Source organism: Athene noctua, chromosome 1, assembly GCF_965140245.1.
Source record: "Athene noctua chromosome 1, bAthNoc1.hap1.1, whole genome shotgun sequence".
In the NCBI taxonomy this organism is placed as follows: domain Eukaryota; kingdom Metazoa; phylum Chordata; class Aves; order Strigiformes; family Strigidae; genus Athene; species Athene noctua.
Genome location: NC_134037.1, coordinates 66,738,566 through 66,763,812, shown reverse-complemented (window position 1 = coordinate 66,763,812; position 25,247 = coordinate 66,738,566). Strand labels below are relative to the sequence as shown.

Here is a 25,247-nt window from a genome sequence, read left to right as displayed (position 1 = left end):
TTCCAGTTTAGCCGAATACTTCCCATTCAGTGCCAAATCTGAATCTTTACCAACTTTATGTATGTTAACATTTTATTGCCATAAAAGCTATTCCTCTCATAAAAAACACACAATAAATATTAAATCTTTTTATTAAATCCTACTTTATTCTACTTTCACTACATTGATTTGTTTTTTCTATGGCCTTAACTATTCCCTTCATAATGTATTTTAAAGTCTTGTCTACTATTGAGATCAGCCATGTCAGCCACTGAAGTTTGAATCTTTCACTTCTATGTTAAAATGAACATAAATGTATTTGCTGTTGTTCAGTACTGAAGTATCCCATAGTCCTACTACCTTTAATACAAAATAAAGACCTTGCCTTTTAACACATAACCATAAAGGTGGCAAACTTACCTCATGAAATTAAGAAACCTTAAGAAATGTTAGACAGACTTCTAAGTTCTCCAGAAGGAACATGAGTTCCCTCTACTGGTACTGAACATGCAAGTTTGTTTCTCTCTTGTAGTAACAATTATAATTCTGTCTGTCATCAAAAGCTGAATTCTGCCCCCACTGAATAGTGAAATAGCTTCATAAAATGAGATTTACATTGAAGACTAGGTATGATGCATTAGGTGCTTCATTTAAATCAAAGAGAGACACAGACCAAGATATCTCTGTGTATTAATATAAATGTAAAAAAAGCACCACATTTTACCACTCATTAGAAGTTTTGCAATTTACATAAGGAAAAAAAAACCACATTGCCACAATTCAATGGAAAGTGTCAAACTCTAATGACCAAGGCAAGCCAGGGAACATGAATATGGGGGCAGAATAACCCAACACCATTTGCCTTTCTTCTGAAGTTTGGTGAAGCACCACAATTACCCTGCAGGGTCACCTTGACTTGACATGCCTGGTCACCACTGCCCTCAGTAACACAACAGAAAAACTAATCGTGGAGACGGAGTGCTGTTAGTTGAAATGTTCATGATCTCACTGAAGGTTCAGCAGGTTTTCAGCAATGCATATGTCAAACTGAGGTGGGCAAGGGTAAAAAGGAGCCATGTGGCTTTGACCACTGAATGTAAAAATATGCTGTTCTGTTGCAGACAATCCATGCTGTCACTGCACACTGCCATGACATTTCTGCAATATTATGGGGTTTGTGTTTTTTTTTTTCCAAATTATTTAACTTAAGCAAGTCCTGATACAAATTAAGATCAAATGAAGCAGACATTTAATAGTGAGATTCATCTTTGCTGCTATAACAATTTGGAGAATTGATAGCATTAAAAATGTTCCTAAAATAATCCCTTGGTCTTTATTTTATTTTTTTAAAGCATTCTGGACTCAAATTTCCTCACTGCCTCTCTCCTCCCTACCATGCAATGTATTACATTATTGAATTCTCCTCTTCTGCAGGACCAAGTTTTACATATCATGACTTAATAAGATAAAAGGAAAATAAAAATATTTACCCAGTCCTTTGACAAACTTCATAAGGCACATAATATAACTGGTGGCGGCATTGGCAAAGACCTGGATGCTGTCTGTGTTTAGAAATGCTTCAAAGACATCAAACACCGGAGCCTGGCGTTTCCCTGTGGAAATAACAAGATGAGAACTCTTCCCCATCCCCCATAAAGGTGATTTTCCAACAGTTTTTCAACAGTTTAACTGAATCTGTAAAACCTCTTCTATTCTGGTCAGGGTCAGAAATGATCTTAGAACTAGAACTAAAACCTTCTCTTGCTCTTGAGACAACTTGTGTAGCCTTTCATAGGAAGTAATATAGACTCCCTCCTTTGCCTTATCTATGAAAAATATCAGCCTATGCCTGCCCAAATGCTAAGAACAGGTCTGAGCTCTTGAACTCAGCTCAGTAGCTGGCACTTCTGTTTGGTGGAGGTTTCTGCTTTAGTTCTTGATAACTGCCAAGATGACAGCAGTCATGTGGAAAACTATTCAGAGTATACAGTAACAAAATAGACTTGCTTTTCTTAAGTAGATTATTAGGTTTCAAAAGCTGTATAGACTTGCATTTTGCCATTAATCGTAACAGATCTGAAAGAAAAATTTAGAAAGAAAACCATATCCCTTAACACGTGACTTGTCACATTTAAAAATACCATCTAACAGGGCAACAGAACAGATTAAAGTGATTGTCCCATATTACCCAGTTTTCATATAAGCAAACATATCTGGGAAGGATGCAGAATCATTCTTACAGCAAACATGGTTTGTAATAGTGCTAGCAATTTGAAGCCTCGTGATTAAGTGCCTGGAGAAGCACCCTCCTAGATTATCACACTAAATTACCCTGATGTATAAAAACAATAGGTTTCACATAGTAAGAAAGACAGTCCACATGAGATGTGGTGGTTGTATATGGTAAGCTTTCTCTAGCAGGACAGTGACAAGGGCCCAAGTCAAGCTCAGTACTCCTTTAGTACTGTTTTGTTCAACAATATTCAAGTAGGTTTGAAGCACTTCTTTCTCATTCTACTCATCTGCCAGAATCTAGAAGATAAAAAGTCAGAACAATACCTCTGCTGTCCCTCCCACCCCAACTAATAAACCAGATACATCAGTGCAGTCCTGGAGTACTGCAGCGCTACTGTTCAGGTAGGGCATTTAAATACATTGAGGTAGCTATTGTGTCCCCAAGGAATAAGACAGGGAAACAAAAGCACATATGAAACAGTCAGTGCATTAAGTCCTTACCCATAGAGTATTCTCCTACAAGGTACTCTTTAACCTCTGACTTGCTGCTGCTGTGCACTGTTTCCAGGGCACTGAACAGGGGTCTCCATCCTGACTGGATCTGGGTAGAACACATTTCCACCAACTCTCCTATAGAGGTGACCACCTGCAGACAGTGTAGGAGAGGTTAAAAGATAAAAACCAAAAACCAGAACCGATACATACATGGACCTTTAGAAGGAATGAGGATGGCTTTAAACACATTCCTAGATTTCATTATGTCAGTCTATACGAATTTATTATTTTTTTTAGATAATAGAGAAGTTTTATGTAATTACTTTAAAGCCAGGTGTACTGTCTCCATGCTCTACCACAATACTGGCTTAGGTAGGCAGAGCCCTCCTGATTCCTTGAGGACGATTAAGGGACAGCATTTGAAGGAAATCTGGGAAACACTCTCTCAAGTGGACGAAGTGCATTCTGGAGACCATCCTTATGCACATGGTAGGTCAGATACAGACACCCTGATCAGGGCTAACTTGCCTGGTCTTGGACATCTTCATCACACAGCTCTAGCTGCATGATACGCTCAAAGGGGCGGAAAAGCGCCTCATTAAAGTGAAAATGAGAAGGCTCATTCCAGTCTGTCAGCACTTCAGTAAGGATGTCATGGATGAAGGAGACAGCCTTCCGAGACACATGCCTCTCCTTATGACAGGCAGCCTGAAGGGAAACGAGGAGTGTTAAGTTTGTCTAAGCAAAAAATTTGCCATTAGTGAGACACTTTTAAGGGAGATAAGCATTTCATTTGCTGAACCCTAAAAATGGCTTCACCACTAATGTGACAAGGGACCCCACTGCAATGAAAATGGGAGAGTACTGCCATGGAAACAGATGACGACTGAGACTCTTAACTGCTTGGGAGTCCCACAGATGCGTGAAGGTTTCCAGACAATTCAAAAATCACAGAGCTAAAAATAAATAAATAATAAAACCCACAGAACTTGTGTGAAATGTTGCCTTTTGTTTCTACCATGTGACCATTTTTCCCTTCAGAAATGCAGTTTCTGTATATATTCACCATACTCATCTATGCACAACCGAATGTCACTTTTTATTTGGCTATTTATGGAACTTAAAGTGAGTTCACATCACTTTTAGAAGAGCTATTAAAAAATTAAACCCCAGTGAATCTGGATATAAAATTATTGTTTTGAACAACTATGCACATTATGTTAAATTCTGTCCTTTCCCTGATATTGCTCCTTCCCAGTAATGCCCTCATCTGCACTGAAGTCTACCAAAAAGACTGATCAGCCCTGCATTCTAAAAATATGGAAGGTACTTGAGCTTAAATTGACCTGGGATTTTAAAAGGGTTCAAAACATGAGTAATATTTAAAGTTGTCTCAGATTGGCATCCAAAAGTGAGACACTAGTTTTCAAGATAAAGCATACAACAAAACTGTTCTCTGCTATTTCTACTTCACTTAGAGAGATTCCACCAAGACTTCGCAATATCTGAACTCTGCTGTAAGAGAGTCCACACATTTTATTGAGTCAATGAAATGAAGTGCTATGGCAATTTATTGCATAGCTTGTCTTAAAACTCCAGAGAAGCATGCTCCCAATAGACCTGAGCAGGTGACACCACATACCTCACCAAGAGAAAGAAAGGAAGTACTGCAAGTTTATTTACAGCAATGATACAAATCAAAAAAGCTGTAAGTCAAGACACCAGCTTTTCACCAGATAAGACTGAATATTTGGTTGAGAGAAGGTCCTTTGTTATAACTGAAATCAATTATATGGCTGCTACTGGCATGCCACTGACCATGGTTCATGAAGAAAGAGAAGGAAAGTGAAAAATGTCATCATCTTCCTAGTTGGTTTTATATAGGAAAAGAAAGCCTGCATCCTTTTATGGGAAGATTTACAAGGATGCAGACCTTGACTGGAAAAACAGGTAGGTGAAGGAACTACCTGTAACCTTTTAGGGTGGTTTCAGTTTTTTTTACCACAGACACACAGGAAGTATCACATTTCAAAAATTCAACACACTGTCCCTGGACCTGCCCATTTCAATTATTTAAAAGTGCACTCCTTGGTAGCAGCATCACAACATGTGACACAAATATACAATACCCCAACAGGAACGTAACCAGATTTGACAACATTGAGGGCTGACACACATTTTAAGAGTTATCAAGTCTTCTCCATCTTTTTCAGCTTTGTCATCTCTTGCACACGTTCTCATTTTCTACCCTACTCCTACCTCTACAAGGTGAGGTGCCACCAGGCTCCAGCAGCGCATGAGGTGGAGCAACGGGCGAGATTTACTCCTTACAATTCTGAGCATGGCATCACCAAGTCGGAACAAGTGAAGTGCACTTCTCCTGTCCTGAGTAGATTTTACTTCACCTACAAGAAAGTATAAGAAAATAAATGTAAGCTAAGCAATAGCGGCTCCTCCATCTCTAGATGTCTAATTAGAATTTAAATCAGGTTAAAAATTCTTAGTATTATGTCGGGGGCAGGAGTGGGGCAGGGAGGGTGGTGGAGAAAAAAAACCCCACCACATCAGTCTAAAACACAGACTATGCCTGTGTAGTTAAAAGAACAGGAGATGGACCCAAGTCTTAAGAACAACTTATTAAACACATTTTATCTGGTTTAAGCGTTGCGGGGTTTTTTTGGATTTTTTTTTTTGCAAATATTTTAAAGACAAAGGCTTGGAGAAGCAGTACAGAAGAGGTAAGCAAAAAGTTAAATAACTGATATGAAGACCCAAAATAGTAGTTGCAAAAACCTCTGGTGACATCTACAGGGGAGAATATAAACTGCAAATTACTTAGTTTTGGTTTGTACTTTTGCATTTCTTATCAAGCAAAGGATAATGAAGCAGAGAATGTGAGAAAATACTTCTCTGTTCCCCAGCCAGTAATACTTGTTATTTCCTGCTGAAAGGGATTAATCTTCTATTGTTCCTACAACATTTGGAAAGACACTTCTTTCTTTCATTTAAAATATGTTGGTGCTTTTATCTCTAGTGAAAGACATAATCAGGGGGCATACCACTTCTAATATATAAAAAGCCCCTAGTTGCTCTAATCCTAATTTTAATTTCATTATTACTAACTACTGTTGATTGACTACTACATAAATGAGAAGATGATCACTATTTATTAAAAATACAGTGATAAATGTTTTGGCCTGGAGACATGCAAGAGCAAAAAATGAACAACTTGAAGTGTCACGTTGGGAAAATGACAAGCAGCAATTCAGGGAGAGGGGAACTGATTAAATTGGAGGCATATACCAGATAAAACCCATGTCCATCATAAGACAGAACAAAACCTGTATGACTAATGTAACTTCTAAAGGCACAGCATAAATTTAAGTAAAATATCCTTCTTTGGGTCCAATTCTGCTTTATTTGAGACAGTGATGAAAACAATTTACAGGCTTTGTACCATAAGGTGTATGCTCCACTCTGCTGGGGGAGAGCAAGCAGGACAATCCCACAGCTTTAACATTCTTCAGTTGCATGCTTTGTTTGTTCATTTTCTGAACACTTCTGAGGTTATCCCATTGTCAAATGTCTAACCTAAATCCACTGTCTTAGGTCTACACTCACCTGAGTTTCCTTACTGGATCAGGCTCCAAAGTGGAGCTGTGATTAAATATCTGTGGATAATTAACACCCCCAAACTCCAAGAACAAAATGAATGTCCTCTGAAGTGCTTCATAGCAGGTGTGGATGTGGTCCCTGTCCAAAAAAAAGTGCTGAAACTTTTCTAAAGACTTTGAATTGCTCCTACAAAAAGATCTGACTAGACTAAACATTGTGTTTTATTTATACCTTGAAATTTCAGTTGGAAAAATTAAAACTGTAAGTAAGTCCTGTAAGCAGTACAGTTGTATATGGAACAAGAACTCTGTAAGGGATCTTCATGTGAGTTACCTGGCATTGCTAGGGAGTAATCAACTGTATCTGTGACTGAATGGAAAAGCTGGGCCTGAGAAGCCTTCTTGAGCTGGTAAAGGAAGCCTGCCAGTGCCATCAAGTTTAACTTGTCAGCAGCATCTTCGAAAAGCCTGTGAGTGAAACAACAGTATCTAATTGAAAAATTGACAAGATAAAGACTTAAATGTGTATGTAACAGGAAAACCATCATCTGTATATGGCTGCTATGTGTTACGTTTGGTGACACACTGGGTTATTGAGGGCTTTTTCATTTATACAGTGCTACAGAAAGACTTTGATTCAGCTTTATTAATTGGAGGGTGGAAAGTAGGGTGCTGTAGGATCAACCAGAACCCTTCCAAGATTCAACTGCAGGACCAAAACAAAAAGTCTCTTTTTTCAATGAATCAACACTTCCCCATTACTGTATCTTAATGCTATAAGCAGTTCATGGGCCAGTAGTCAAAAAACCCAGTAAGAATATGCCTACTCCTCACAACCCAGATCATCACAGCTCCACTGACTTTAGAGTTACACCAGTTTGCTCCATCTGAATAGCCCCTTACCTGAGAAACAATTCAATTGTTAGACCTAAAGATCCTGTACCTGAATTGCTATTTCGGAATATAAAGAAGAGTTGTTACTTTCAGCTGCAAGGAACTCTTAAGATTTAAGAGTTAAAATCTGTACCCTTAAACCAGTAAACATGCTTATGCAGGAGGTAGATTCCACAGAGATTAAGGTGAAATTTCACAGGGTGCAGCCGAATGTTGACACAAACATGATTTTCTGACATTGCTTTTCATGAAAAACTTCCTATAGTCCTATGAAACTAGAGATTGAGTCCTAATAATGTCCACACTGAAGTATAAGTGCAGAAATTAAATTTGCATTGTTAAAATCACAGTACTGCTATTCCCTAATCCTTAGAACCAAGTTGTATCGTGAGCTTCCTAAATAAAAGGTACTTTTGATGCACAGAGTCAAATACCTACAAGCAGTATCAGTACGCATTACTTTTTCCCCTGAATTTGAAAATAACACCCTCCTATGGGTAGAGATCAAGAACATAAAGTGTTAGCTGGAGAAGAAAGGTTATTAGAAGCACACAAACCCAGGAAACTTTCAACTCTAGCCTGGGCTGCCGAAAGAATAGCAGAAATAATGAGACAGTGTGCAACATCAGTCGCAGATTGTGTTGTAGGGACATTTAACCTAGCCATTCTGTGACCATGACTGGGTGGCCCTTTCTCCTCTGGACATGCTTGGGAGGGGTGACAAGCTGTCCACACAGTCCTAACAGAAGCAGCTGCTTTCTAATTGTCACTCAGTCCCTTCCCATCAGGACAAGACACCTACTTATTGTGTCTACTTTAATGATTAATTTACATGGAAGCGATAAATCCACCACTCAGGATGCATTTGATTTACTTGGCATATTCACTGTTGTGCACAGACATACTCAGTCCAGTACCTGCAGGGCAGGTACTGCAGGGATGCAGAAAACCAGGGCTTTTAAGGAACTGCTGGTTGTGACACACCTGCAGCTCTTGGGAAATTCAACCAAAGCAAGTAGCTGCAACGGAGAGAGATCAGGTCCCAAAGCACCACAAAAATGTCCATTTCGGTCCTGTTTAGGGAACAAGGATTTTGGTTCCTGACAGTGTTGCTTTTACCTGTCGGCTTGTGTGGAGAGTGTGAGAACAGCCTTGGCAGCACTGGTTCCACACAGCAGGCTGCCTCCACGGAAGTCAAAAGCTCTGCCCTTACTGCTCTCTTTGATGAGTTCTTGTATAGAAACCGGCTGAATGACAGGATTGCTGCTAAGGGTCGTCTCCTGCTGAGGGGTCAGCACCTGGGGAGACTCCCCAGGCTCAGAGTCTGGGTGCAGCCCTCCAGGTGCCTGCTGTGACTGGGTGATGGTAAGGGAGGGCTGAGAAGCACCATCACTGAAGTGGGTATGCTCCAGTGTGCTGATGTACTCACACACCCTGAGAACAAACAGAAGAAGCAAAAGATGAATGAAAACCCCCAAACAACAACTCCTTCCGCTAATCACCAGGCTCACTGAAGAAACATTTGGGTCTGTCTCCAGAGATGAGTCAGGATAGTGAGCATACAGCTCTCAGCTGCCTCATGGCCCCATCACTGTAAGACACCAATTTGCAGGCACTGATTTCTACATCTGAACCAGATATGATGCACAGGGCATTTTCCTCAAACTGTAGAAAACCTCTAACTCTCAGACTACATATAGATAACCTGTCTTCTTATATCCTTTGGCCTCCCATAAGTCTAGATAGCAAACAGTTCAGTGGAGGTGCCTGAAAAGCCCATTTTGAAGTTTCTAAGGGTTGATTTGGTCTCAGAATAGTGGTGGAAAACAGCACTGGCTTTTCTCTTACAGATACAGGCAATTCACTCTGATACTGTTTCTGCAGAACACTCCCAGAGCACGTAAAGTTCTTTTTCTCAGTTCATTACTTTCAGGCAACATGGTACAAATTCTATTTCTTTTGGGAAAGCTGGTGAGTACCTGAACACGTGAGGCCAACAGTCCTGATTGTGGCTTCCCATCTCCAGGCCCACGTTAAGGACTGCGTCCATACACAAAACATGAGCAGTGTGCAGGCAGACGCCCTGCACTTTCCCCATCTGCTCCAGTTTCTGCTCCACTTTCTGTTTCACTGCAGCATGAAAAATAAAAAACCCCATTAGCTTCTGCAGCTTTTAAACAAACACTCATTTGTATACAGGGTGATGGCAAAGGTATACAGTCTGAAAGCTATAAAAGATCATGGATTTTAGACAAAAAACAAATTAGAGAAACTCATTTCTTCCTAACAAACATAAGGCAGTTTTAAAATTAAATCCCTTTTGATTGATCTTATAAGCATGACAACAATCAATGCCAGACTGACACTCCACCCCCAAATTCACATCTTGTTGCCCACAGAACAGATGCAGACTTTGGAGCTGGGTGGCTGGATAGTCACTTATTTTTACCAAAATCTCCTTTGCTACAAGAAAAAAAAAAACAAAACAAAACAGTTTGCAGATTTCACATCCATTTCCATACAAAAGTTTCACCAAAGAGCTTTGTAAATGGATACTCTTGTCAAAGCAAAACTAATCATGATGCGAATTACAAGCTTTTGGACCTCATTCTTTTTCCTGAGAATCTCTGAAGAGCTTTGCTGCATTGGAATGGAAACAAATTTTGAAGCTTTACAAGCCTTCACAGAACAGATCTTGTTGGCCTCTGGCCACTTCTACTGCCTCCCTCTTTGCTTCAGTGTGGCCTGGCCAATTCAATTCAGTTATGCCTAGCAGGGTGGACAAAAGCTAGTTTGTGCTCAGGTCTATTTCAGTTTTGTTTTCTCTACTAAGACACCAAATTTAAGTGCTAAGCAGAGTTATTTGTGCAACACTGTGTTCTGATACAGGCTTCTTGCCATTAGAAATCAGATGTCATCAGACATATTTTATGTGCTTCTCCAAACAGCCACTGGAAACAATTGACTTTACTGACTTCCACTGTGTTTGAAGTAGTGGCATGAAGATGCAGAAATGTTTACATGTTATAAATATATCCTTTTTTTTTTATTCCAGCTTCATTTAACATGATTCAGGAACAGTTTTAAATATGTGATGATGACAAAAGACAACCAAGGATGTATATGCAAGGCAGGGATGCCAACTCAGCTTATATTACCACCCAACACATTCAAAAGATACTGTTTTTCTGATGTCCTGTTGCACTAGTATTGCAAGGCTTAGAAAGTGCACATTTCAAAAATGCTGTTTACTTCTCTGTTGTTCCACTGATTTCAGTTCCATATAAAATATAATCAGTATGACATAATGTTAAGAACCTAAGACAGCAGGACATGTACTGAAGCCTCTAGACATACATCCCGTATGCCTACAAGTGAGTGGTGCACAGTAGTGGCATCGCCCTCTGTCCTTGTTCTGTGTGTAGCAAAGTACTTTCCAGTTGCATCTTTGCAGGCAATACAAGATAAGGTAGGTAATTTAATCACATAGCAACCTTGAGCTATAGTATCACTGGGCTCTTGGATTTCTTTTTCTTCTTTTTCTTCTTGGACACAGGAGGCAGCAGCCATTTGGGCAAGAGCAGATGCACAGTTAGCAGCAACTCCTGTAAGGCAACAACACAGTTACTGTTCAACCAGCACTTCCTCCCCAGTCCCACGCAACCTCAACAACAGGCTGTGTCAAAGAAAGTTGGCTGGATAAGTCTATGCTGTAAGGCAGGTGCACTCTATGGGAAGTCCTACAGTCCAGGTTCTCATCCAAGACTGGAACAAGATGCTGCTTTTCTCTCTCATAAAATCCTTCAAGGAAAGTTACCATCCTATTTTATGAGTCTGCCATGATCCCACATGCAGCAGTACCTAGAGCACAGCTCAGCCGGGCCGCCCTCCTCAGTCCATCCAGGCTCACACAGATGGAGTCCTTCTCCTTTTGGTTCTGCTCCTTGGCTCCATCTGCTCCCAAGATGAAAGCCAGCCCCTTGGAGCTGCCTGCCATGCGGCCAGTCAGTGGTGTGGACAAAGTGTCAATCAAGTTCTTCCAACAGCCAATTAAAAGGTATCGGGCAAAGGCAACTCCTGTAATGAGAAATGCATTACTACTACTGGAAAATTACACAACAGCAGCTTTATTATCAGGGGTAAAAAACAAGTCATATTTGTCCTCTGCGTACTGGACTACCAATTCACACATAGGATGTACTAACGTACTTCCCTCAACCCTTAAAATTGTTGTTCTAAACCACAATTTATCTGAATATGCTTATGGTATATAACAATCCACTGCTGATAGATACACTTGTGCATATAATACAGTCTAGTAATACCTGCAACAACAGAATCATCTGTCTTCCGGTTTTGGGAAAGAGGAGATTGAGCTGAAGCAGATGCCATCAACTGGCCACCAATCGCACTGCTTCCCAAGCCATCGATGTCTGTCAGAACATTAAAAACCAACAGATTACTATTTGACACACAGATGGTAAAAAGAAAGCATCCCCTACTGGCTCTTTGTTCAAATACGTACTAGCACTCCTGACTTCTCAGGAGTGCTCTTTTCTGGTGCCCTTCTGAAGCCTTGGCATAAGCATGAGCTGTTGAATATTACGCTTTGCCCAGTATAACCAATGTTTTCTTGAAGAGGGGAAATATCCTGCTCTCAAAAGCCTCCTATCCCCCCTGCCAAGTTACACAGTCAAAAGAACTCTCAGGCAAAGATTTCATGGTATTTCTTACAGTTCAGAACTGCCCATGTTTCTCAGTATAACCTTTCAAATCTTGCTAAATCCTGTATCTAGATGTTTCCTGACTTCAGTCTGAGCCCTCAGGATGCACTGGGACCCTATGTCCTAAATGCAATTTTTAGTAAACCCATGTAGGTTCAATCTCAACAAAAGAAATACAACCCTTTCTCCAACACAACAAAAGACCAGTTTCTCACAGAGAGTTTAATGTTAGGGACGTCAGGTTGATTTCTTTTCTAGTAGTCCCTGTCTGTCTGTCTCTTCACATACTTCAAGGCTACTGTTTTTCTAAAGTGCTTCTTTCAGCTTCCCAGCTCAATAGCTAAAAGCAACACCAAGCTAAATAGAATCAGGAAAAAAATCTCAGAACAGTGCCCTTTGATTACTAGTTAATGGCTCAGCTAAAGCCAGTGTTCTCTCCGCATACACTGTTTTAATTACTTCTCTGTAATGACAGAGTATAGGCATTTAAGCAGACAGTGAACTTTATATCAATACAGTATCACAGACATCCTGCTGCCTTTCAGCTGAAACAATTTGATTTTTTTCCTCATATAAAGCTAAGGATTGTTTTTAAGCATTTGTTAGAGGTGCTCCAGGTTTTCAGCTTCTCTCTAGCGCCGTTTGGCATATCTCTGCCATCGCACAAATCTGAACCAAGGGGAGCACAATCCGTGTAAGTCCTCCAGGATCAGACACCACTATATTTGCTCTGCACCACAGGCACACTGAAATGGCTTTGCTATGACATCAGGAAATCAGCACTCTTACTACTTATCATTAACGGGTACCAAGTCTACCAGAACTGAAGCTGACAGAATTAAGAGATGTTTTGGTTCAGTGAACAAACCTACTCTCCCTTTCTCCCAGGGATGGTTTGTTTTTAAACCCATGCTTCAAAAGCTTTCTGTCTGATCCAAAACAAACACTTAAGTACCTGTCAGTTAAGTCTGGTTCTTTCTCTACCAGTAATTTTGTGAAACACCATGTGTTGCCTGATGACATGCTGTTCTGTATGTAATGCAATGAAGGAAGCAGTGTGTTACTGTAGCTTATTTTAGACGTGTTTGGAAGCCAGCCTTGCCACCATAACATAGTACTTACCGGTCAGCATGGTGATAAGTGGAAGGCTGTGCTCTTCAGGGCTTCCCCAATATCCAGCTTCCCCCAGCATGTTCCTTTCTAGTACCTGGTGGTACAGTTCTTCAACCCAGGCCTGGGAAAATACCATCAACACTCCACTGGACTGGACCTGCTTCATGAACTCCTTCTGCAGAGAACCATAAAAGCCAGATGTAAGACAACAGTAAGCTCTACAGCATGAGTCTCAGCCCATAGAGCTACCCCTGAGTGTAAAGGAATGCAGGAGTAGAAATGAAGTTATGCAAAACCAATAATTAACCATGGATTTCAATGTGTCTCTATAGTGGAGAATTACATGAACAAAGAACTTTCCCTTCTCTTATTGCAGTTCATGCAAGATGCAAATCATAATGACAGTTCTTGAACAGTGACAATGGGATGTGCTGATCTCTCATTATTCCCATAAGGTATGGGTAGGATCTCAATTCCAACAACAAGAAGTTGTGGCACCTAATACTGCCTGTCCAGCAATCAGGACCTTCTGCACTGAACAGTCACCATAGATGAACTGGGGTCCAATTAGATATCTGAACTATTTTCAACAATACTTAGGTCATGCTCAGACCTGTTGTACACAGGCTGTCCCTAGAGAAGGTTATGAGTCACAGATTTGTTCTCACAGCTGCTGAAGAACATACCAGAACTGATGATGATGATAAAACAGTTGTTTTTGAGGACTTATTCTAGAATATAAATTCTCTTCCATGGGAAGCTCGGCAATAATGGTACATTCTGGTAGAATTTTTTTGGTTTGAGTTTGTTTCATGTAACACCAATTTTTTATTTTTAGGAAAACTCTGAAAAACCTTCTCTTGGGCAATTTAGTTGAAAAACCTAGATTCATGTTTTATAGCTCCTGCAGCCTTCGAAAAAATTTTTAAAAAGACCAAGAAGCTGAGGAATCCCAGGTGCCACAGAAATTATCAGTTCATATTTTTCACTCTATCTTCTCATGTCTTCATCTTTGCAAATACAAATCAAGCAAGAAATTTGTCATTATGCTCAAAAGTGGTTGCAAGATGAAGAAGGTATGTCCCTTGATAACATGCACAACCAGTACTTGCTGTATCACGTGATACTAATGAAGATCTGTTCTGAAGATAGAGTATCCATCAAAATGACTGCTACTTTAATGATAATCAGTAAGCAGCATTCATTCCCCCCTCAAATTACAGAGAAGCTGTGTAATTCAGATGCGTGACATTTATGATGCAAGATTCATAAGCAGCTAGGAGAATGCTTCATTTGCAATTATTATTCCTCCACTTAGCAAGCAGCCCGAAGGCTTTATGTGTGGGCTGTTTTATGTGAAAGGAAGCAAAACAAATTTTCTTTTTTTAACAGCTTTCCCATATTCTCCAACTCACCAGCAACACAGGGGCTTGGGCAGGCTTCTTTCTGTAGTAATCAGAGTTGGCCAATTTTAGGTTGAGCAGCAGAGTGTAATGTGAGACCATGTAGAGACTGTCTGCATTCATCAGAGTCTGGAAGCTGAAATTTAGGTTTCCCTCAAATCCTGGTGAGTGCATCATACCTAACAAAAACACCATGTGAGCTCTCACATTTTACACAGATTTTGCCTGGAAAAAAAAAAATCAGAAACTAACCCTAGCATTTCAGCAGCAATAGATTGCTAGAATAGTTAATGAATCATCAGTAGAAATTACTCTACTAAATGTACTAGAAGAGAACAGAAAAATAAGTAGTCCATCTAGAATGCAGTGCTGCAAGGCAAACTGAACACTCCAGTCACAGTCCAGCAAAGCAACAAACTAAATCTGAAATACACAAGGAGCACCAACACTCATTGGGATGACTGTCAGGTACAAAGCAAAGGGCAGGAAACATCTGCAATGCTAACTGGAAAGGTGAGGTGGGAAGCGGCAGAGGCAAAGCCTGTATATTTAACTGAGCATACACTGCACCAAAGGAGGGTGACAGCCCTTTTAACCCCCTAGTAAATCTGTCCTGCCTAAGTGAGTTGTTGGATGGAGACTGGAGTGCTCAGCACCTTGCAGGAACATCATTCTCTCCATTGCCTAGAGGTGTTGGGACAGATATTTGGGGCCAAGCTGGCTGGAACTCCAAGCCCTGTTTAGTTCATACAAGACCTGCTTTCTAGATAGCTGAGCACTTGCAGCTCTGTCAGACCCAGAAGCCACTTGTAAGTGCTCAGTACTCCTGAAAACACTATTTGTATGAAACAACAGCCTACAACCATGCCCAGTGGCACAATCCCTTCTTCCCAGGTAGGATGGATGGCACATACATTTTCCTGAGTAAGCTGACCTACTGGTAGAAAAACATAAATCAAGTATGAGCAATACCTAATTGAATCCCCATGATCTGTAGTTTGAGCCATCAAAAAAATAGAACTATTAGACACCCCTATATGACCCACAATATTTCATGGTTTTCACATCAACTGTGAAATCCATTCATATAATGTCAGTTAGGGAAGATTAAGGACTAAGCTTTATCCTAGAGGAATGTTTGAAATGAAACAAAAACCAGCTTCCAAGGTTAGTTACATGATGAAGCAAAGCTGTGTCATTTGTTAACTGCTGCAGTGGTTTACTGTGAATATATTCCTCCCACCATAAAGCTCATAACTCTTCTTAGACAAAATACAACAAACCATTAACATTAAAAAAAAAAAAAAATCCACACACAGAAAAGAAGCAAATGTTTTTCTTGCCTCGTGAGGGTTTGAAAGTTCTGTGCTGCTGCCTTCTCGGACTTTCCACTGTCGTCACTTTGGGGGCGTGGATAAGGTGAGTAACTGTTTGAGGGCGGATTTAGAAAGAGAGTAACTGTTCCAGGGTGGGTCTAAAAAATGAATAGCTGTTCAAGGGAGCAACCTTTGTGGAAAAGAGGTGATAGGGCTGGCCACAAACCATACCCACATGGGCTGGCATGTGCTTGGGGTAGATTTCTTGTGGTGAACGTTAACAGAGAATTTTTATCTAGAACCAAAACTGCAACCATGTGCTTGAAAGTAGCCTGTGAGTAGCTCTGGTGACTCCTTCATCACTGAAGACAAAGATGCATCTTAACACTTTGTTGGATGGAGGATCATGATATTGATGTAGTCAGAATATACTGATTTGATGCCTTATCTGTTCTAAATATGTACCTCAGTGACTAGCATCTGCTAGAGTAATAAAAAAAATCAAGGCAGAGAGGTATAAAAAAAAAGCCCACTTTATTTTGCATTAAAATATTTTTTAAATTGTGTAACATCCTACACGGGACTACAATTAAAGAGGAATGTGTGTAACTGCACAATAAAGTGGCTACTACATAGTTGGTATGTATTTGAGCACCCAAAAGTGTTTGGGAAAAATACGGTCCTGAATTTCCTCTAAAATATAATAAACTACTGAATTTGGAGAGGCTGAGATCCCAAAAGCAGAAGATTAGCTGATGCGTAAACTTGCAATGATGCTTACCAACATAAAAACCTTGCTGCTAAAAGCTATGAAATCAAAACTGAAAGGAGGTGCTAAAAATGTTTGCTATGATTATTCATACAATGGCACATAATTTTTAGAATTAATGCCTTGACACTGCGGTTCATGAGAATTAAGAATTAAGGTCTGAATTAAGAGAATACTGATCATCAACTTTAATTATAAAAATCTGCCAGCTATAATAAACAACAAGGTTCGCACACTAACAGAGACAACAGATCATTTAAATCAGCCAGGTAAAAGGAGGTCATTGAAAAAATGCAAACTTAATGTTTTGTACAAGTCAAGATAACGTTGAGAATTTTTAGATAATTCAGGATTTTTTAAGATAGATCTCACACTCTGGTGTCACTAACGAATGTTTTGGCATTGGTTTTATCTAGCAACAAGGAGGAACTTTCTGAGGAAAGATGAAAATTGTAGCTTAGGAAGGCTTTTAACCAACTGACTTCCAAATCTTAATTTCACTATAACTTTGCTTAGCTGACTTCACTTTTTCCATGCTTATACACCCATACCAGTGCCTCAAATTCCTACCTTCTTTTCAATCTTATGATAACATAGTAATATTACAATAGTAGTTAAGAACCTAGCCTGTAGGAAAGACTACTAAATTGTAACTAATGTATTTTTTCCCCCAAAGCATAAGAAAAATTGCAAAATGAAAAAAAGCAGTTAAATAAGGTCTCTCAGAAAGACAAAAATACTGCTTCTCTACTGGCTGGTCTCAGAACTGCATCTATCTCTTATAAACTTGGATCTTAACAATACTCAAATTTCCTAACGTAGTCTTCAGGAATTACACATTAATAAATGTTGTACATACAATGAATAGGACTGGTTCCTCTAACTTCATCACCTAATTTGCACCTTGAATTGTTGGTGCTAACAAAGGAGTCCTGAAGTAAGGACTCACATGTTGCCTACAGAGGCAGATCAGACTGGTGTCTCAGAAGCTCTCCAGGGGAAGTTCCTACCACCAGGCATGTGTTTCAGCTTTAGTAAGTGTCTCTCTCTATAGGTCTTCAAACCTGCACAGGAACACAAGTCCTCACCTCAGGAGGACTGATGGACTTTTGCTTAAGATCTGAGGTACATGTTAAGGGACTGTTTCAACTGGATTGAGTCTCATTCCAGGTGTCCAACTGAAACATGAACTGTACGGATCTTGGGACAGCATAAAGTTACAACTCTGTTAACAGCCACAGCTCTATGGAAACACCAGGGTACCTCTTCCCAGCTATTTTAATACGGTAACTTGCTACTATATTTTTCCATGATTCCTTACTGAGTGGCACCTTCCAAGAATACTTCACCAAATCAGACTGGAAACATAGTGTACACTTTTATGTACAGATTTAGCCATGAGGGTGGCTTTCCTAGGAAAGTGAAAGGTCTTTCTCAACAGTTTAAGTTCAAGACTAGGTATCTTTTTAAGAGAGATGTACAAACCTGGAATTATGGACTTAATGCAGAAATTGAGTTATATTCTTCCTTCTTTCTCACTGTATTAGTCATACTGAATGACAACAAAAGCTGCATTTAGCTTTATAAATCTAAAAGTCTGCTAGATCTATCTCTTCCAACACTTTAAAATGTTCTAAAGGGATTTGACAGACAAAAGAGAAAAGAAGTGGTATATGCATTCATGCACGAGGGAACAGGTGCACAAAAGTTTAAGCTGAAGTTCTAGCCCTGGTCTTTTGGCATAACTTCAACATCATTCTTTTTCAGGAAAAATAAATCCATTGTGCTTCTGAGCACCTCAATTAGGAATGTAATTAATACTAATGTCCCCTTTAAGATATCTCCCTTCTGTGATATAACATGGCCAATGTTTCTTAAGAATATCATCTACCATCTTGCTGACATAGGGCTTATCTGGGCACCATTTAAACAGGGTATCAGGAATATCAGCTTATTCACCCAGCTTCGTATCTAAATTATGCTGTATAATGATGGGAGGTATGCCTTCTGACTCTATGAGTTTAATGACTATGAGAGAGCACAAATGAATGAAGCAATGATTAGAACAGGAGCAAATAGGAAAGGCAATTGTGGTGAATTAAGTTAAAGAAAAAAAGAAATATGTTTTAACAACCATTTCCACTTTGGCCACTGTCAGAAAAAAAGAAACCCTTTGGAAAAAAAAAATATATATATACACACATCTAAAATATACTATCAACAGGACAAACTAGCCTTTGCATGGTGTTTGTTTGTTTGATTGGATTGACCAAGTCAAGATCCTCCGAAAGAACTGCAGGTATTTAGTCTCTTAAAAGGTAAGATCTTTAACTATTTTTCACTTGGTCTGGGCTTTGCATTTCCTGTCATAGTAGACAGCAGTATTAAGAAAAACAAAAGTGAAGAAGAGAGTTGCTTCTCTTTTCTTATCCTTTCAAGAGTTTACTGCTATGGAATTTTTACCACTCTCTTTGCAAAGCTGGCATTACTAACAATAATGCAGGGATGTACTAAACTACTTAAATCTCTTTCAAAACAGGTGATGGTCTTCCTCACATCCCTTTCATGCTAAGGCACAAGCCCAACCTCTCTTTAATCACAGAATGTGCACATCTTCTCAAAAGATCTTCACAAATCTGTGAAGAGGTATCTTACTACAGAAAATTTTATTTCTCTGTTGACTGAAGACATAATCCAGAGCCTGTTAAGAGTCAATGGATTGACCTCCCTTTGAATCAGTGCCTGCATATTCAATTTGCTTTGCCCTAAATGAAGTGTGCTGCTGTAGAGGAATGTGCTTTGTAAAGCACAGACCTCCTTATTTTGGGTATGTTCTCTGAAGATGAAACCCTACAAGAGAATCTGCTTACAGTGCTGTCACAGCGTGAATGCTGGTGAGACAGTAAATATTTGCTTGCAAACCTGAGCAGAATGTTGAAGAGAAGCTCTGCAGTGCTCCATCCACCTCCTCTATGCTGGGAAGAGCTATAAGCCGAGGAAGAAGAGCTTCAAGTGACTGGATAAACAGTCGTGCACTGTGCTGGTCTGCTTCTTGGTTTTTCAGCAATTTCAGAGAAAGAGCAGCAGTACGTAAGGATCTGTGACCTGGACAATCCCGTGGTGTCTGCTCCTCATCAGCCAGGGAGCAATTGTCCGAGCCTATATCTGAGACATCTGACCTGCCTGAGTCCTTCTCTGCCGCCATGGAATACTGATCACATGAATCAAATTCAGTCCTAGAAAGGTCCTGGTCATCTACACTGAAGTTACTTTCGCTGTATCTGGATCCATAGGACCGGGTCTTGCAATCAACTGATAAGAAGTTAGTTATATCTGGATAGACTATGGTGTGGCTTCTCTGAACAACGTCTGGCTGGTCGATGGTTTCTGACTCTGGTTCTCTATAATGAATCTCTTTGCTTTCGTGTCCAGCTGGAGATGGCAGTGAGTTTTTTTGGCTTTCTGGATTATCCTCTGGAGTTGTCTGTCCCATATCCCCTTCCAAAGTGGTCTGACCAGTGTCTGTGGTAACGCTAATGCTAATATCAGGACTTTTCTCATTTCCTGATTCCCAGGCAGGATTTTCTGAGGACAGGATGCGTCTCTGCCACCTAAAGTCAGCATCATTGATCTCCATGGAGTCCCTGCTCGTCTCGGTCCCATCCTTCAATTCTTCTAAGCGCCGGAGCAGCAACTGGATCTGCTCTTCACTGAGACCCCTCCCTTGGCTCAGCTCATCTAATGCTCCAAGCAGGGCAAAGACACAGGACACTGAAGCATAACATGCTTCAATACCACCTTTGATGCATGCTTCTGTCATCCCGTCCATGATACTACAATAAAAACAGAGTTAATTTAAGTGATGCAGCACATATAGTGAGCACGTCACAATCATCCAACACCATCCCTCCATAACCAGGAAAAAAATAAGTGAAAAATCCTGTTAAGACTACTCCTGAGAAAGACAACTAGTATTAGAACAAATTACTAAGCCTCCCTTTCTGTAAAGGGAGTGTTAACCAGGGAAACAGTTACCATGCATTTGTACCAGCATGCACAACATGTTTTTCCTTATAGGCAAGCACTTACACTCTAAAAAAAAAACCATCAACACCCAACTGAAGCTAAATTTAAAGCCATCTGTGTCCTGAAAATTATCTTATGTACAAGATATGATCTTTATAGGAACTGAGAATCCTTCTTGCACAATCTGATAATGTTTAAATTTTCAAGTATCTCCTTTGACTTCATCTTGGAAATGTACCTCTAAATAAGCACACAGTTATTTCATTGCAAGTTTAGGGACCAAAACCCAAGAATTTCCAGCTGTAAACCAACATATTTGGGTATTCTGGCAAACTCCACAAGGTAGTTATCTATGCCTTTACAAAAAGGCCCAGGCTGATGACAAACCAGTAAGACCTTTTATGCCTCTGCCATTTTCATGGCTTATTTAACCAGAGAGGTACCCTGGCTTGTATTTGGGTATACTTCTGAAGGTACAACTTTTAAGTGTCCTGTGTGCACAGGTTTAAGAGAGAAGAGGCTAAAGGAGGAAACAAAGCGTACAGCTTGAGAAGATCCAGATGGGACTTCCTTTTAGAAATAGACCTCTTCCTGGCTTCTGACTCAGAACAGCAGGGCCCTGCTAAATCACAAAGCTGCCGAGGACTGCCAAGTATCTGAAAGGAAAGGAAACCAAAGTTACTAGAGGACTATCTAAGCATTATTTAAATACAATAAATGAGTCATAGTTCTATCAAGCCCTGGAACCTGAGGTAGCACTACTGTAATTTCTCACAGCAAAGGAAAACAGCATACAGATGTTCTACTTATTAAAGCCACCTCTTTTTAAAGGCAGAAAAACAGCTAGAGAAGAGCAGAATATTGAACAGGAATCACAAATAGAATGTTCTGCAGTGCTTTACATTTTTGACTGAATATGTTTCAACAGATACTCTACACAAGACAGTCTTTATGTCTAAATATGGAGCAAGTATCTTGCATTACATTATATACCAAAGGGAGCCTTTCTCTTCAGTCATCCAGTTACAAAATGATGCAGTCATGCAAGGATAGGCAAAGTGATTCCTCCTGACTCAACCTGCAGGGTGAGGTCCTGTTAATGCCCACCAGGTAATACAAGGAGAAGGCTTTACAAACAAGCCCATATTAATAAGCAGAAAGAGGCAACAGATACTCCCTGCAGGAAACAAAATTAGACTAAGCTTTTCCTAAAACTTCAGTTGTCATATTTCTATTGTTTAAAATTAGAGGAAGACAAGTGCCAGCATGACCGCCAGTTCAGACAACCACCCAGCGGGTGGCTATGCGGTGTTAGGAGTATCTTCAGACACAGAACAGCCTAGGTACGCACAAGCTAGAACAAAAATCCTCTGAAAGACCACTGTTCCTACTAATGACATAAGTTGCTTTGTGTTCCACAACATGAGAAGAAAGCCACATATGTGAAATGGAAGAGCCCATGGTTTCAGCTGCTGCTCAAAGTCATCTCCCAGTGCTCCAGTCCTAGTGCTGACAGAGGCACTGGGCAAGAAGCCAGAATGGACTGGCCTTGACATGGCCACTTAAGACATTAGCAGCTTCCTTATGGCTATTCTAATAAAGCTCAAGGAAACTGTATTTCAAAAACCTGGCATGTAATCAAAGCCAATATTCACCTTAATGCCTGGAATGCTACACTGTGGGGATGAATGTCTCCTTCTAGCAAGAGCAGAGAGTGGGGAAAGATGCCAAAGAAGTTGGGAACTGGATCATTATACTGTATCTCACCCAAAAGAGCAGTCATGACTCAGTGGTAAGATCTGTTCCATGCGGTACCACAGCATGAACACTAATGGAGTTGCCATAGCAGTTTGCGTTATGGAGATAAATATAGCTATTACGACTTTGTAAAACTAAAAATATGCCAGAGTGGCTTTGATGTAATAGCTGTGCTCAGAAAGGGCAATTTCAACATCCCTAGTGCTAAGAAAATGAATGGACTGGTATGCATGTATAAGCAACACTTACTGTTAAATAAACATTTTGCTTTATACGCCTGGATTTGCACATGTGATTATCCTACCTCTTTCATAATTTTGATGGCTTCTACTCGGTGCTGAGGTGGTGGGTAAAGCAATATCCGGTGATAGAGAGACTGCAGCACAGGCTTCATGGATTCCACTGACCCCACCAGTCGAACCAGTTCTGCTGCAATATAATATATGGTCCGTGCAACAGGCCCACTAAGGGCAGGTGCTGTGGAGGAACAACCCGAACCCCGGCCATGATCAGAGATCCCAGGAGAAGGTGAATCAGCCTCAAGGCAGATGCTGCTGTGGGCAGAGGTGATAGTTTTGTCATGGATTGGATTTCCCAGGATTACTACTAGGGCTGGACACAGTTGCTTCCTGAGAAAAAGAAAAGCAGCAGATGGTAACTGGAAAAAAATAATCTCACAGGAACAGATTGAAAATAGCCCATGGTTAAATGAGATACACACTCTTGTTTTAATGATCAGTCAACAGCAGTGATTAGATAGAATAACAAATAATGCCAGGTTTTTTTCACCTCCTAAGCATCAGCATGTTAGTACATATGGAAATACTTTTGGGAGCTTTATAAACATGGTACTGATTTTGCAAGTTCATGTTGCTGCACAATGCTGCCCTTTACAGGTTAGCATGCCTCCTCTTTCATTGGTGCAACCTATTGCAAGGTAGAAATTCTAGGTTTCTACTGCTAAGTGTTTCTTCTTCAGTCCAAATTAAAAAAGCCTGACCAAACAAAAAAGAATCTGTTAACTACAAGGCCTGATGTACTATCACCGAGCTGCACATGCATATATTTTAGTAAGCACCCTTAGTTGTGAGCTTCTGTTTTGCTGGCTTTTCAGAACGTAATTAAAACCCTCTACAGTAACTCAAAGTGTGCACTGTAACTTTTCATATGCCACTACACACTAAAAACACTGTCCCCTTCAACAGTCTTTCTGCATGAACACAAGTTAAGTGATTCCACACTAGCAGATCACTTTTCTGTGGAACCAGAGCCAAAATCAACTGAGCACTTTGCTTCATTAGCTGTTATTTCAGCTTTGCACTCATGCACTTGACATTTTACTTCAGTCTACAAGATCCTAATTTAAAAAGCCATGACAATGCTGTCCCAAACCTGATTTTCACTCACATGTCTCAGAGTTTCAAGCTGGTGACTAGAGCAAGCACACAATGACAAGTAGTGATTCAGCAAAAAAAGTAACACATCCTCATAGGTAAGTACATCTTGTTTTCTCAAGATCCAGAACTTTCACTGCTTCTCTTAACATGCTTGCTAAAACAGTTCAGCTTCCTGAAGTCACAGAAAGAAAACCAGCTTTTAATCAGACATCAGATAGTGACTTTGAGTCTGCATATTCCATTTCTTTCTCCAATCAGGTACACTTCAAAACATATCAATTCACTGCTTAAGAAATAAGCCTGCCTCGAAGCAGGCATAATCACAGGTTGCAACAGCAACATATTCCCCACATATCTTAGTCCCATCAAAGTGCTTCTGTGTCAAACTACAGAAAATACTGTTAAGAAGAACACAGGTAAATCTCTGTCTGCTCCCTTGTTTATCTTTTGTTAAGAACTGACTACAAAGTGCCAGCCAGGAAAAAGTTGTGTGCATGTAGGCAACAGCTCCTTAAAGAACAAAGACAGCTATTAGTTTTGTTCACAACTTTGCTACACAGTTAATGGATCAGTGTGTACTTATACTGCAATATATACTCAAAATGATGTTTGCAGTTTAATCTGGTTTATGTCTTCCTCGTGGTTCGTTTTTTTTTTTTTCCACTTCATCTTAGGCATGTAGTTGGAGGATGCATATTCCTTGGCAGCAACAGAGGTTAAGAAGTCCTGTCCCTGAAGGCTTGCCTTCATGATACACAGTTACAAATACAAACACCTGTAGATTTGCAGCATAAAGTGGATCATCAAAATTATGTAAATTTAAAATAAAACAAAAAGTGTTTTCTTTTAACCAAGATCATTTCAGTGACCTTGCTTACAGGATGGCCCCACAGTCACTCACATAAGCATTAACAAAGGGTTGGTGAAATTCAAGGGCAGAAACTTCTGAAAAGGATTTGCCATGAAAGAGAGGATTCTGCTCTTACATTAGAGCTCCCAGAGGTTGCAGCACAGGGTCCCTGTGAACACTGCCAAGTGTTATCAACCTGAAGACCTCCCAGTCCAGCAGCCACTGATTTCACTGGGAGAGTGAGGAAAGTTATAGGTGCCTCTGCGTGTTGTATCCTTAGAACCGGACCCAAGTCAAACACTTTCATTTCAAAAATTACCAGGTAAAAGCATAAGAAATACATGACTGTTAAATGCAAATGTGTATCTTAACACAATCATCCACCAAGGTCACAGGATGGGCATAGACTACAAGGAACTGCATATTAGTTACATTCTTGCTTTATTACTGTGACTCAATTATCTATATGTTACAAAAAACACACTACTGCAAAGAGGGAAAAGGATTATTTCAAGTGCTCTGAGGTGATGGTATCAAACAATTTAGAGGTAGATATGAACACTGAAGACATCAAGCTTTTCTGGTGAAAGGTATTAAAAAGAGGGTTTCCTGATAAAGTAGAAGCACCATGAAGACCATTTAGCCTCAACCCTTATACAATGCAAGTCATAAGC

General features: G+C 40.1%; 1 protein-coding gene across 7 annotated transcripts in view; it reads right to left on the bottom strand.

The window, feature by feature from the left end:
• The window catches only part of ARFGEF3 (ARFGEF family member 3), a 97,065-nt gene that overhangs the window by 23,581 nt on the left and 48,237 nt on the right, over positions 1-25,247 (bottom strand). For 5 of the 7 annotated variants that reach the window (XM_074896415.1, XM_074896414.1, XM_074896408.1 and 2 more), the window contains 16 exons: positions 22,631-22,955; positions 21,112-21,224; positions 19,465-20,375; positions 15,801-15,884; positions 14,470-14,636; positions 13,064-13,229; positions 11,543-11,650; positions 11,079-11,294; positions 10,712-10,822; positions 9,197-9,347; positions 8,337-8,651; positions 6,658-6,791; positions 4,969-5,114; positions 3,238-3,417; positions 2,716-2,860; positions 1,470-1,592 (listed from right to left, as the gene is read on the bottom strand). In XM_074896415.1, the coding sequence (XP_074752516.1) occupies positions 1,470-1,592; positions 2,716-2,860; positions 3,238-3,417; positions 4,969-5,114; positions 6,658-6,791; positions 8,337-8,651; positions 9,197-9,347; positions 10,712-10,822; positions 11,079-11,294; positions 11,543-11,650; positions 13,064-13,229; positions 14,470-14,636; positions 15,801-15,884; positions 19,465-20,375; positions 21,112-21,224; positions 22,631-22,955 (3,395 nt within the window). The remainder of the gene's footprint in view (positions 1-1,469; positions 1,593-2,715; positions 2,861-3,237; positions 3,418-4,968; positions 5,115-6,657; positions 6,792-8,336; positions 8,652-9,196; positions 9,348-10,711; positions 10,823-11,078; positions 11,295-11,542; positions 11,651-13,063; positions 13,230-14,469; positions 14,637-15,800; positions 15,885-19,464; positions 20,376-21,111; positions 21,225-22,630; positions 22,956-25,247) is intronic. The other 2 variants (XM_074896409.1, XM_074896412.1) reach the window with 1 other exon arrangement.